The sequence below is a fragment of the Monodon monoceros genome, unplaced genomic scaffold (assembly GCF_005190385.1).
Source record: "Monodon monoceros isolate NGI ecotype Baffin Bay Population unplaced genomic scaffold, NGI_Narwhal_1 Super_Scaffold_19, whole genome shotgun sequence".
NCBI lineage: Eukaryota > Metazoa > Chordata > Mammalia > Artiodactyla > Monodontidae > Monodon > Monodon monoceros.
This window is the reverse complement of record NW_021703775.1, coordinates 67,555,808-67,570,489: the sequence shown is the minus strand read 5'-3', so window position 1 is coordinate 67,570,489 and position 14,682 is coordinate 67,555,808. Positions and strand designations below refer to the sequence as shown.

The window sequence follows — 14,682 nt, the reverse complement described above, 5'->3', positions numbered from 1 at the left end:
ACACCTTTTCATCCTGGGACAAAGCCTTCCTGTACTTTGCCTAGTGGCAGGCAAAATGAAATGACAAGGATGAGAGACAGTATGTCGCTTCCTTTGCTCTGTTCACAGTAATGTGCTGTATTAGAAAAGGGATGAAAGTTGAGCATTATCCTGGACATAGAGTTGCCAAATATCCTGGACAACAAATATGGAATTGGCCTACCGCTTGTTGCTTTAAACCATTTGATTGTCAGGGTGCAACAAGTAGATGCAGCCAAAACTTCATTTGTGAACAGTTTTGAGTTTCCTATACTGGATGCTGGGGATGAGGACCAGGCAGAAACGCTGTTTGCTGCTACGCCTTTGACTTTGAGGACTTAGTCCAGAGGTGGAGATAGACTCCAGTGCCTCATGAAGGTACAGAGGGAGTTGGGGAAGGCTTCTCAGAAGAGGGAACAATTGATTGGATCCTGAAGAATAAGTTTACCGTGTAGAAAGGTGGGCTTTATTGAGCCCACAGAGACACTGCAGTGGTGTAGTCTCCCTCCCCCGGTCAGATTGTGTCCTATATTTTCTAAGCCTAAGTAAAAATCATTTCTGTTCAGATACTGAATGGTCAAGATAGTCGCCAAATCAACCTGCATTAAACGTATATATCAATTAGGGGAGAATTGACATCTTTACTATGCTGGGTCTTCCAATCCATGAACGTTGTATGTCTCTCCACTTATTTATTTCTTTGGTTTCTTTCATCAGCATTTTGTAGTTTTCAGCATACAAATCCTGTATATTTTCTTAGATTTCTACCTAAGTATTTCAATTTTTTTGTGTGTCCATTTGTTCATCGCTAGTATATAGAAAAACAATAGCTTTTTGTATGTTGATCTTGTACCTTGTGACCTTGCTGAACTGACATTTGTTCTAGGAGATTTTTTGTAGATTCTTTGAGATTTTCTGCATAGCCCCCATCACGTCACCTGCAAATAAGAATGGTTTTATTTTTCCCTTTTCAGTCTATATGCCTTTTATTTCATTTTCTTTTGTTATAGTGCTAGCTAGAACTCTTTTGTTGAATAACAGTGGTGAGAGTAGACATCCTTGCCTTATTCCCAGTTTAGGGGGAAAGTATTCAGTCTTTCATAAATTCTGATATTAGCTATAGGTTTTTTGGTGATGTTCTTTAATTAAAAAATTTTTTTTATTTATTTATTTTTGGCTGTGTTGGGTCTTCGTTGCTGCGTGTGGCCTTTCTCTAGTTGCGCTGAGCAAGGGTTACTCTTCGTTACAGTGCACAGGCTTTACATTTCAGTGGCTTCTCTTGTTGGGGAGCACGGGCTCTAGGTGCACAGGCTTCCGTAGTTGCAGCACGTGGCATGTGGGATCTTCCCGGATGGGAGATCCAACCCATATCCCCTGCATTGGCAGGCGGATTCTTAAGCACTGCACCACCAGGGAAGTCCCTGGTGATGTTCTTTATCAACTTGAGGAAGTTAACTTCTTTTCCTACTTTCCTGAGAGTTTTTTTTATCATGGATGGTGTTGAATTTTGTCCAGTGCCTTTTCTGCATCAATTTATATGATTATGTGATTTTTTTCTTCTTTAGCCTGTTAATATGGTGGATTACACTGATTGATTTTCAAATATTGAGCAAGCTTTGCATCCCTGGAAGTAATTCCATTTGCCTAGTGGGATTCTTTAATCCTTTTACATATTGCTGAATTCTGTTTGCTGATATTTCGTTAGAAATTTTTGTATCTACATTCATGAGGGATATTACTTTATAGTTTGTTTGTTTGTTTTTTTTTCTGTACTGTCTTTCTCTATCTTTGGTATCAGGGCAGTACTGACTTCATAAACTGACTTGGGAAGGTTTCCTTCTCTATTTTCTGGAAGAGATTGGGGTTAATTCCTCTTTAAGTGTATGGTAGAGTTCTATGGCTTTTGAAAAGTTGATTCTGGGGACGCAATCTGGACCAAATAAAGCTGAATCTTGGGGGTGGGACTTGAGCATATCAGATGAGCTTATCAATGGGCAGCCAGCTGTGGAGCTTCAGTGTGGTCGTGGACTCCTTGAGACAAACATAGGAGGGTGAACTGAATCAGAATCCATCTGAAGAATGACATGAATTAAGCAGCTGTGAGGCTTGGAGAATTTGGCTCTCTGAGACACGTCCCAGGAGCCTCTGATATCTTCAGGACCATATGGTATAGTGGGGACATTGGTCATACAAGACGTCTGGGTTTGACTTGGCTACTTACTAGCCATAAATTCCTTATTAGCAATTTCAGTTTTCTCGTCTATAAAATGCCACTTCTTGGGTTGATTTAGGAATAAAATGAGACAAGAGATATGAAAATGCTTTAGAACCACCACAACTTCTTGAGAAGGTGAAAATTGATGTTTCTTTGGGCCCCAGCTTCACCCTTACTGCTGTGGTGTCATGATTCCCAATGAGTCCTGCTGTGAGGTCAGTGGGAGGCTTGTGACCCCAGCTGGCTATAGGACCAGTGTCCTCAGGCTGTGGAGAAACTTCCTCCCCATCCCTGCTCACTTACTCTGCCCATGGAGTTTGGGCTCTCACAGGAAAGGGTGGGACCTTGGTGACAGTGAAAAGGAATTTTGACCTTGACCAGTGCCCCCTCTCACCTTTCACAGGAACATGCTTGCCAATTCAGCCAGTGTGCGGATTCTCATCAAGGGAGGCAAGGTTGTGAATGATGACTGCACCCACGAGGCTGATGTCTACATTGAGAATGGCATCATCCAGCAGGTGGGCCGTGAGCTCATGATCCCCGGAGGGGCCAAGGTGATTGATGCCACTGGGAAACTGGTGATCCCTGGAGGCATCGACACCAGCACCCACTTCCACCAGACCTTCATGAACGCCACATGCGTGGACGATTTCTACCACGGGACCAAGGTAATGCTTCTGTTTGGGGAAAGTGCCTTCCTCGGTGGTTTCCTCTGTTTCTGGGGCTGCTCTGGACTAGATCCACATGAACAGGGTGCTCCTGCTGTATTGCTCAAAGGAGAAGGGTGCTCTTGAAGGGGCCACTGTGGCAACTAAAATAGGAAATTTCAGGCTAAATGTCATAGATTTCTATGATTATGGAAAAGGAGGCATTTAAGCCTATTTTGCTGATCACATCACTTACTGAGGCACCCAGGCCAGGAACTGATTTTATTTTTATATTTTTATGTCATGTAGTACAGACCTAGAGGAAGAGGAGAATTAGCTGGAGCTTGTTATTGTACATGTGTGGGGCAGGAGGTGTGCGTGTGGGGGGGGTAGGTCTGAGGGACTGCTTTATGTATGATAAGCTAAATTAATTTCCCCAAAATTGTGAAAAATAGATATGCCTATTCTAAATGATTTTAATGCTAGAGTTATGAAACAGACATAGTTAACTATCTTTTATTATCTTTCCTAGCTTGTTCTTTTTAAAAACAGCTTGAAAGATACTGGTGGTAGGCCCTCTTTTCAGAGTGAATTATCATGGACAATATTTAAGAATTACTGAGCTGGGCCTGAGCTACTTTATGTCCCTAAATGCAAAATACAAAAATTCAGACCTGTGAAACAAATGAATCAGGAGGAATTATGTTTCACCAAAAGAGTCACAAATAGGTTCTTTCACCCTTTCTCTGTGCTCCAGAATCCTGTCATTGCTGTCATCCCTGTGTGTTGTAATTATCTGTAATACGCAGGCCTCTCCCTGGACACCAGACTATGGGCTCCTTAAGGGCAAGACCTGACTGTATTCTTCTGCTTTCCCAGAGCCTGGCCTTGACCTGGAATGAGAGTAGCTGGCCAGCAATTGTTTGTTGAATGAATAAGTGATTGATACTTATCCATGCAGTCTCTACATCCAGCTGTGCATCAGATTCATCTATGAAGACTTTTTTCAAATGCAGGGTTGAATCAGCATCTTGAGGGTCAGAAGTCCCTGGCCCTGGCAGCAGCCCTCTGTACTGTCTTATTCATAAAGGACTCGGCCTCTAATGCTCCCTGGGTGAAAGGAGTCCACCAGTGGCAGCAGTCCTATGTCCTACTTTGGCCCACTGCCTCAAATCCCCATTGGCCCTGTACCTTAAAATCTCACCTGTGTTCTACTTGGGGTTCTCAGGGAGCCCCTCTCCCATGCTCAGTGCACTCCCCCTGGGATCCATCTTCCTGGGGGCTCCAGTGCTCCGGCTGTTAGGCAGCAACTGAAGAGCCTGGCTGGGGCTGCCAGGCAGGCAGAGGCTGGCCCACCTCAGGCAGATGTCCCTTAAGGTCTCCCTGAGGATATGCCTCCTTCCCTGTCCAGACGCAACAGATCAGACCCCCGGAAGGCTGAGCTGTGAGGAGTCACAGTAGCCATGGCCCAGCCTCTGCTGAGGCAAGGATGCCGCCAGGCCTACTGAATACTCTGGCCTCCCAGGCCACACCTGCCCACTTGAGCCAAGCCCTGGGAATAGAAGCGATTGGTGGACCTGCCCTACTTTCTTCTCTGAGAATTACTCCAGGGCCCTGCAGGTGAGGCTTCACTAATGAATGGGGAGCCCCACCCTCATAAACTCTTGCAGGGTCCTCTTGGGGGGACTCTGGTGGCAGTCGGGGCCTTTCTGAAGAGAGAGAGCACATCCAGCTCACCATCCCCACGCACTTGAGCCCCGCCAGACCAGCCCTGCTTCATTTGTGGTTATTTTTATTGAAGTATAGCATACATACAGAGAAGCGCACAGGTTCTAAGGTACACAGAATCATCACAACTGAACACACCCTTGTAACCAGCACCCAAATCGAGAAACCAAACATTGCCAGCACCCAGTAGGCCCCCTCCTAGTCACTACTCCTCACCAAGGATAACAACTATCCTGACTTCTAATACCATAGTTTTAAAAAAATAACAGCTTAGTGGAGATATAACTCACACTCCATACAATTTGCCTATTTAAAGTGCAGAAGTGGGTGGTTTTCAGCATATTCACCATAGGTTTTGACTGTTTGCTTTATGTAAATGAAATCAGGCAGCCTGTACCCTTGCGTTGGCTTCCTTGGCTCAACATTATTTTTGTGAAATTCAGCCATGTTGTTGCATGTTGTACTTCATTGCTTCATAGTATTCTACTGTACAAGAGCCCACAGAGTACCTAGACATTCTGCTGTCACCGGGCATTTGGGTGGTTGCTACTTCGGGGCTATGACAAATGCTGTTGCTGTGAATGTTCTCATCCATGTCTTTTAGTAAACGTGTGTGCACATTTCTACTGGGCATATTCCTGGGAGTGGGATTGCTGGGTCATAGAAGACACACATGTTTAGCTCTAGGAGAGACTGCCACATTGTTTTCCAGTTTGGTTGTAACAGTTTATACTCCCAGCAAGAGAGTAAGAGAGGACCCGGTATTTACCACCAACATGCCTACCAGCCTCTGGGAGAGGAGGCTGGCCTTTCTTTGTTTTATTTTCCACATTGTCATCTGCCGGGGCCTCATTAGCCAGGAGTGACGAGTTTTCCCCTGAGAGCCTTCAGCTCTTTACAGCGAATGAAGACCTTTGCACGTGCATCTTTGTGCAAGGTGGTGGGTAACTTTTGATCTTTTCCAGGCTTCTCATCCATGGAAGCAGCTGTCTCTGCAAAAACACAGAAAAGCCCCTGTGTGATTAAGGGTCCCACCTCTCCCAGTTCCTGCAGGATCAGACACCCCCAATCCATGCCAGCCCCAAGTTATAGGAAATTTAAGGCCCATAAACGCTAAGCCACTCTGGCTGCTCGCGTCGCGTAAACTGACCTTTTGTTATATCCACCCCCTAAGTAAGATCGGACCTTGTCCTTGTGCCGCAGCTCATACTGAGCGTCTGTTTCATAACACAGCCCCTGACGCAGTCCTCCCCAGGCCCCTCTGGGAGACCCTGCCCAGAGTCCTGCCTCAGACATCCCAGCCTCCCAAGAACTGGCTTCCTGCCCCGTCCCCCTCCCCCCCACTCCTGGATTGCTCCTCCCTGTTGGTGCTCCTACCTGGATATTTTGGCTTCCTCTTATCTCTAATTCCTGACAATCTCCTGGGGAGAGAAAATGCTCTCCTGTTGCACTGCTGATGTCAGGGATGCGTGGATTTAATTATTCACACAGCCTGTGGCACTCAGGCCCAGGCTGTGCACCCTGATAGACTGCCACTGACCTACTTTGCACCTTCTAAGAAAGGTAACGGTTGATCTGCTTTAAGCATCTGGGTTTATAATAGAATAATAACCCCAAGGAAAAGCTCACCCTTGTGATTAGCCTATAGAGAAAGAGAGATCAAGTTGCGCCTTTTTGTTCCCGTCTGACAGATCCAAAGGGCCTTGAACTCTGCACCCCCTGAGCTATGGCCTGCCTGTCAATTGGGCAGCAGCAGCCAGGGCTGGGAAAACAAAACCGTTGAAAGCCTGGCTTTTCTGAGAGCATCTGGGTCTCCATTGTACTGGGTCTGAAGGGGTTTCTCTAGCGCTTCTTTAACGCACGCTTTGCCCGCCTCTGCTTCTGTTAGAGGCTGGGGGCACGCTCTGCCTGGCTCCCCTGCCTCTGCCCCCCTTGCTCACAGCCCGGGCACTCCATCCTCCTCCCCGCCTCCTCCCCGCCTCCAACCTGCAGGCCCCTCCCTCCCAGAGGCCCAGAACCTGGTCTCCAGAGATGCCAGGACGCCCTGCTTGTTAAAAATGCCCCCATGGAGGAAGGGGGTTATCTCCTGTGGGAAGGCAGGGGCAGGAGGGGAGGGAGGAGAGCCAGTGACACCAACTGTGTTAATAAAGGTCTAGGATTTCACTTGGGTCACGGGGGTCTTTTATCATTATCCTACTTAGCTTACTCATAAGTTATGCTTATTCTTTGGTGTGAATCTAATATTACATAATAAGAATGTTAATGCAGGCTGTTGAGCTCCACCCCACCAGTGGCTCTCCGTGGCCCGGTGGGAATATCAGAATCAAACTACAGGCACAGCCCCTTCACTAAGATGGTGACAGAGGGGGCAGCAGGGACAATGGGGAAATGCTTCCTAGTTGCCTTTTCTGCCTCCCACTCCTCCAAAAATAGACTGAGAACCACTGTCTAGGCCAATGGTTTTCAACCTTTGGAAGCAAATTACAGTAAAACTACTTGGGGAATTATTTTAGAAATACATGTCCATACCCCTCCTCTCTACTGCCTGCACCCTCCACCCCAGACTAATGAAATCAATATCTCTAGGTCTGCCTCTTCCCCCATCTGTATTTTTTTTTTTTTTTGGCTGTGTTGGGTCTTCATTGCTGCCCGTGGGCTTTCTCTAGTTGCGGCGAGCGGAGGCTACTCTTCGTTGCAGTGCGCGGGCTTCTCATTGCAGTAGCGGAGCTCGGGCTCTAGAGTACAGGCTCAGTAGCGCCTACATGGGCTTAGTTGCTCTGCGGCATGTGGGATCTTCCCGGACCAGGGATCGAACCCGTGTCCCCTGCATTGGCAGGCAGATTCTTGTCCACTGTGCCACCAGGGAAGCCCATGTATTTTTTTTTAAAGCATCCTTGATGATCCTAACACTAGCATGCGGATTATTAAGGAACTTTCTCGGCTATTTTGAATGGCACGTTGTCCTGGCTGTTACTCCTGTTGCCTGTCTGACCCTCACCTTATGTGCCAGAATGACATCTGAATCCCCTTTGAAAACTTGGGCTTGTCTTGCCTCACCCTTGCCAGTATTATTTATTAGTTTCTCTCCTTCTATTCACATTATAGGGTCCCATTATTGGGTTCCCAAGCCCCAGCCTGGGGCCTAGAACCCCTGTACTTGCTAAGTGTCCCTGGTGCTGTGCTCTGCCCTCCTGTCTGTACCGCATAGGCATCATCAATGAGCGGCGGATTGGCCATGGTCAAGATGTCATCAAATGGAAACCCAGCTGGGTCTGTGCCTCTCTGAGGACCCAGAGACTCTCTCTTGTCTGTGCCAGGGCCATCTGGTCACTGAGACAGCCTCCCACTAACTCAAAACCATCAGCAGCAGGACATCTATTCTTGTAGTCAAACCACCAGGGGAGCCAAATCCTAACCCAAAGCGTGTTTGTCTAGAACAGGATCAGCCTAGCAGATGTACAGTGGCACAGGCTAGGTGGCCTGCCACTTCCCGCCCCCGGTGGAGGGTCCTGACCCTACCTCCCTCCTCCCCCTGCAGAGGACTAAACCTATCAGAGTCCTGGGATATGACCCGCTGGGACATAAATAAATTCCCTTTGTTGTCCAGCCTGCCAACCTTCTTACCAAGGAGCCCATGTATCCATTGGGCAGACTGTTTTTGCTATTTTGCCTTTGAAACTTGCTCTTTGGGCTTTAAACCTTTAAATGCTGCTCACTTCCTTTCTTCTTTTTTCTTGACTCTGTTATTCTGTCTATTTCTGTTTAATTCTAGCCAAAATCTCTTTCCAGTCTTTTTGCTCTGCAGTAACACTTCCTGCTTATCGGGATCCAGACTCATACAGTCTTGCTTATTAACTGATGTTCCCAAGTTCACTTCATTCCGGTAAAAAAACTGGAGGGATCTTAGAAATATAGCCCCACCCTCCCATTGATAGGGAGAGAGAGTGAATGAGTTGCCCCAGGTCCCAGAGGTAGTTGGACCAGACTGTAAGTTTCTCAGTCTGAGGCCCTTTTCACCACACCACTCAGAGGATCCTGAAACCCCAGATTCTGGACAGTCACCCCTTTCAGACAGCCTGTGAGCTCTCAGTAGGCTGCATGCAAATAGTTAACTCGACACTGTGTGGCTCCAAACTCGCCTGGACCAGATAAAGGCATCAAGGAACTGATGCATCAGGCAGACAGCAGAGTAAGCTCTCCGCCTCCCCAAGATGGCGGCTTTATAACGCACCGCTGTCCCTAGAGGAATAACACTGATGTCAGTGCCTTAGAGCTGACAGTTTTTACCGTTTACAAATGGTTGTTGTGGGGATTAAATGAGTTGATGCATGAAAAACACTTCACACAGTGCCTGGCACAGAGTACGTGCATGATAACTGTTAGTCCCCAGGCTGAGTACCTGCTTCCACCCTAGGCCTGGCCTTGACTCTGTCTGGTTTCTTGGGTTACTTGATCCACCCACTTTGGCTTTGCAATGAGATTGTTCTACTGTCCATCTAGTGCCCGCGCTGCCTATGTCCCCGGCTTTGCCAGCAGGGTCATGTCCTGCTTGAGAACTTGCAGTGGCTCCCTGTTGTCTAGTTTGGAGTCCTAGATCTTCACCCTGGACAGCTCACCATCTGACCTTGCCCTCCACTTTTTTCTCCTCAGCTGAAATAAAGTGTCGTCCTGGGGCTTTCAAATTGTTTCCTATGTAAAGTTTGTCTCTCAACTGGATTGAAAACTTTGAGGGGCAGAGACGACGATTTATATTTAACCCGTGACTCACCACAGACTCACAAAGATTTAAACATGTAGTACAATAGATGCTCAAGAAATAGATGAATGTCTACATAGGGTGGCAGTCGTGAGCCCAGGCTGGGGTGGACGGCCAAAGTTTGAATTTCAGCTCCACATTTACTGGTTGTGTGATTTGGACGAGTTAATCTGTCTCTGTGTTTCTGTTTCCTTCTCTGGAAAATGGAGATTATGATAATACTTTATGTGTGTTGAGATACTACTGGTAAAGAACTTAAAATAGTACTTGGTAGTTCCCTGGCAGTCTAGTGGTTAGGACTCGGTGCTTTCACTGCCGTGGCCAGGGTTCAGTCCCTGGTTGGGCAACTGAGATCCTACAAGCCACGTGGCCAAAAATAAAAAATGAATAAAAATTTTAAAATAAAAAATATATTTAAAAAATAGTACTTGGTGCTTACTAAGCACTACATGAGTGTTTGTTAAATAAATAGATCATGGGGCTTCCCTGGTGGCGCAGTGGTTGAGGGTCCGCCTGCCAATGCAGGGGACGTGGGTTCGTGCCCCGGTCCAGGAGGATCCCGCGTGCCGCGGAGCAGCTGGGCCCGTGAGCCATGGACGCTGAGCCTGCGCGTCCGGAGCCTGTACTCCGCAATGGGAGAGGCCACAACAGTGAGAGGCCCGCGTATCGCAAAATAAATAAATAAATAAATAAATAAAGAGATCGTGATGATTGAGGACCAACCCCTGAAAAATCCATTTGTGAAGTTTCCTCACAGACATACGTATTAAAGTGTTATCCATCAAATAGGAATTACAAAATTGGTTTCTGTCTCTACTGTCAGGGTTGACTGTGTGTGTTATGGATTTCAAATGGAGCCTAAATAGTACTGGTGATGATTTCTAGATAATTTTCTTTCTCTTTTCTTTCTCTTAAAAACAGAAATATCCAGTCATAAACTCAGCACGTAGCAGGAGCTATTTAAAGATGTCCTGCTTCAAATCAGGTATCTCGTATAACAAAACCTTGCTGGCAACTTTCACTGTACATCTATGTTAATTGGCAGGCCAACATGTAGGCCAGGTTGACTCTTCTTAGAACAAATGTAAGAGAGATCTATCATTTCTTACGAATTTTTACCTCTAGCATTGGAAAAAAATCTCCCATGGTGACCAAGCAGCTCCTCATTTCCTAGAATAAGAGTGTTTGCAAAGAATTGATCTATACAGAGAGATTACTGCTTCTTAAAACCTTTGGTTCAAGAATAGAGATAAATGTACCCTTTGTGATTAAACCCAAGCATCTTGGAAACCTTTCATATCTCATACTAGCTCTGCTTTTATACTCTCGTCCAGCATCTCTGGGATTTAAAAAAAGATAGAAGAAAAATACATCGTGTATTGTATGTATACTTCAGTGATACATATAGTATATGAATGATGTATTTTTCTTCCTCCTATTTCTTCTCGTAAAGACTGAATGCTTTTTAATATTTCAAGAAATATTTGAATATGGCCTTCTGGAAGGCTTCAAAAATCTCAGTTGAAAATATCTCTTCTCCTCACTGAGGTTGCCTCCTATCTGAAGTGGCCATATTTCTGTGTTGAATGTCAGGTACACATCTTAGAATGGTTCACTGGCAGGTAGAAATGTGTGTAGATGCTGTATCTTCTCCCTTACGTGGTTTCCGCCTCATTGTTCCCTCAGGTTATCCCTGTAGCCAACCATGTTTTTCTCTCCTTCTGATCCTTTTTTATTTCTTGTTAATTAAAAATTAGGTGCTGTGAGGATCCCTAATTGGTGACTATGTGAGGATAAAGCTGTAGGCCAGCTATAGTTAAGAACTTTCTCATTCACCAGTGTGGTTCTTTGTTTGTTTTGGCTGTGTTGGATCTTCGTTGCTGCGCACAGGCTTTCTCTAGTTGTGACGAGTCAGGGCTACTCTTCGTTGTGGTGTGCGGGCTTCTCATTGTGGTGGCTTCTCTTGTTGCGGAGCACGGGCTCTAGGTGCGCGGGCTTCAGTAGTTGTGGCTCGCGGGCTCTAGAGCGCAGGCTCAGTAGTTGTGGCGCACGGGCTTAGTTGCTCCGCGGCATGTGGGATCTTCCTGGACCAGTGATCAAACCCATGTCTCCCGCATTGGCAGGTGGATTCTTAACCACTGCACCACCAGGGAAGTCCCTCATTCACAAATGTTTATCTCTCACACTAAACACACACTCACACACTTAGACACTTTCACATACTCTCACAGTCACACACTTACACACGCACTCTCGCATACACACACGTGCACTCACTCGTGCACACAGTTTTAGAGCTGGAAGTGCCACTGGAGATTAATGAATTCAACCCCTCATCTATAAATAACTTTCCTCTTTAGATTTAAACTCTCCACAGTGTTCTCAATATTTAAAAATAAAATTAAGCTTGATGAATGTTGGTGAACTCTATTCTTGGGAAGAGTATGTACAGAATGAAGAAGGTCATGATTGGGTAGCCCAGGAAGCCACTTTTTTTTTTTTTTTTTAATCTATGTGTTATGGTTTTTTTTTAAACAACTTGATTAAGGTATAATTGACATACAATAAGCCACACATTTTTAAAGTGTATGGTTTGATACACTTTGACATATGTATATACTGCGAAGGATCACCATTAATATAATAAGCACATCCATCACCGCCACCCCCCCCAGCCAAAGTTTCTTGGTGTCCCTTGTAATCCTTCCCTGCGCTGGCAACCACTGATCTGTTTTCTGTCACTATAGATTAATTTGCATTTTCTCACATTTTTATATAATGGAAAATACAGTATGTATTTCTTTTTTGGTCTGGTTTCTGACTTAGCATTATTAAGTTTTTGGCAACTACAGATAAAGCGACTATGAATATCTGTGTACAAGTGTTTGTGTGGACACATGCTTACATTCCCCTGTGTAATTACCTAGAAGTGGGACGCCTAGAATATATGGTAGGTGTACATTTAGCTTTTTAAGAAATTGCCAAAGTGGTTTCCAAAGTGGTTGTAACATTTTCTGTTCCTTCCAGGCTCCACATTTTTGCCATCACTTGTTATGGTCAGTCTTTTTAATTTTAGCCATCTAACAGATGTATCAGTGGTAGCTCACTATGGTTTTAATTTGCACTTCCCTAGTGTTGAATGTCTCTACATGTGCTTATTTGCCCTCTGTATATCTTTGGTGAAGAGTTCATATCTTTTCCCTATGTTTTGAGTCATTGGTCTTGTTTTTTGTTTTTTTTTTTATGAAATATAAAGAATAGGTAAATCTTTATTTTTTCCTTTCTAGTTTTATGGAAATATAGTTTATATACAGCACTGTATAAGTTTAAGATGTACAGCATAATGATTTGACTTATATACTTCATGAACAGATTACCACAATCAAACATTTTCTCCCTGGCTATGACTTAACCTCTTCATTTTCTTAACAATGTCATTGGAAGAGCAAAAGTTTTTCATTTTGAACTTCAATTTATTAATTCTTTTTCTTTCATAGTTTGTTTTTCGTGCTGTAACTGAGAAATTTTTGTGAAATCCAAGGTCACTAAGATTTTCTCCCATGTTTTCTTTTAGAAGTGTTATAATCTTAGCTCTTACATTTAGGTCAATGATTCATCTTAAGTTAGTTTTTATATATGGTATCCAGTAAGGGTTGAGGTTCCGTTTTTTTACATATGGCTATCCAATTGTTCTAGCACCATTTGTTGAAAAGATCATCCCTTGTCAAAAATCAGTTGACCGTGTATGTGTGGGTCTATTTTTGCACTCTCTTTTCTGTTCTTTTGATCTATGTATCTATCTTTACGCCTATACCACAATGTCTTGATTATGATAGCTTTAGAGTAAGCCCTGAAAGCCGGTGGTGTAAGTCTTCCAACTTTGTCCTTCTTTTTCAACGTTGTTTTGGCCATTCTATATCCTCGGAAGCAAACTTTTTTAGCGCAGGCTGTAAACCAAAAACTTCAGAGAGCAGTAAACTCAGTGCATTAACCAAGCACTTGATAAACATTCTCAGCCCTTAGCGTGGTCCCTTTCTGTTAGCCAAAAGTTAAGAATTTTCTTTAGAATCTTCTGAAGTTATTTGGAGAGAAAAAAATCTGTGATGTGTGTGTGTTAAAAGGAACTTAACTGAGTGCTGGGGGTTCAGATGAGGTCCATGAGGATGTTCCATGATACTTGGCTACATATTGATCTCAATATATTTTCTTCACATGACCCATATCTTTATGTATAATAAGTTGTGATGACGTCACAGGGAAGCGTTCATTCTGCTTCCTCTTGCTCCCTCTTTGTCTTACAGTTAGTCAGTGGAGAACAGAAGTGGGCCGGGGAGTTCTGAGTGGACCAGGTTAGGATAAAACTTACATGAACTGAAATTCTAACCACTGAGCTGTTGCCACCCTCTCCCCTTCCCTCTGTCAGGTTTCCATTCTGTTTGGTACCCTTTGTTACCACCAGGCCTGGGCTGTAGCTCTTTCCTGGTTTGGTGCCCTGACTCTCACTTTGCCAGGCTTAAGATAACTAGGACTTATATTCGGGAGAGCACGCTTGTTCTGCATCTCTAAGCCCCGGACATAGTGGCCCATCAAAGAGTCTACTTTTCCTGCTGTGTGGAAAATACAGTGTTCAGCCTGGAGCATGTAGAGCCTCTCATGGGCTCTGGGTTCCCAGACCCCCAGGTGGCATCTGGCAGTGCATGGCTCTGCGCAGGACCTGCAGCTACGTTTCCAGCCGCTGTCCCCTCCAGGAAGGCTGCACTGCCCTGTCAGGCCCAGCATTTCTGTATCCCTTATACACGTATCGTGATCTTTAAAGCCCCCCTCAGGCAGGCCTTATTTTCCTTCCTTTGCAGGTGGAGAAGCTGAGTCTCAGGGAGTGAAATGCCTTTCCAAGCTAGCAAGTACAGGCATAGGCCTCCCTGCCTTCCAGAGCAGGCGCCAGCCCGCATTCCCCAGCATCAGCACCTAGCACGGCCTCAGGACAGCCTTCCTCGGCAGCTTGATGGCACTATTATCACTGAGCTTTGGGACCAAAATGAAGACTCGCCGACACTGGAGTAGATGAGGGAAGGAGAGCAGATGGGGTCACATGTGGTTTATTTCTGGATTGTTGACAAACCCCTCGTGTCTGTCATCTTTGGGCAGTCTGGACTTTTAATAAAGATGGTCATGACCTGCTTACCTGTAAACTTTCCCGCTTTGGGATTAGAAGGGGCTTTGCTAAGGAGGAAGATGACAAAGGGCGTCTCCGGGCTCTATTTTAGAACGGTTTCCCCTGGCCCCCTAGCTTCTCAGAAGCTGGCAGCCACGTTCTCTCC

General features: G+C 45.2%; 1 protein-coding gene across 3 annotated transcripts in view; it reads left to right on the top strand.

Moving 5' to 3' along the window:
- The window catches only part of DPYSL5 (dihydropyrimidinase like 5), an 87,555-nt gene that overhangs the window by 36,328 nt on the left and 36,545 nt on the right, over positions 1-14,682 (top strand). For all 3 annotated transcript variants that reach the window (XM_029232845.1, XM_029232843.1, XM_029232844.1), the window contains exon 2: positions 2,637-2,901. In XM_029232845.1, the coding sequence (XP_029088678.1) occupies positions 2,641-2,901 (261 nt within the window). In that variant the 5' untranslated portion in view covers positions 2,637-2,640. The remainder of the gene's footprint in view (positions 1-2,636; positions 2,902-14,682) is intronic.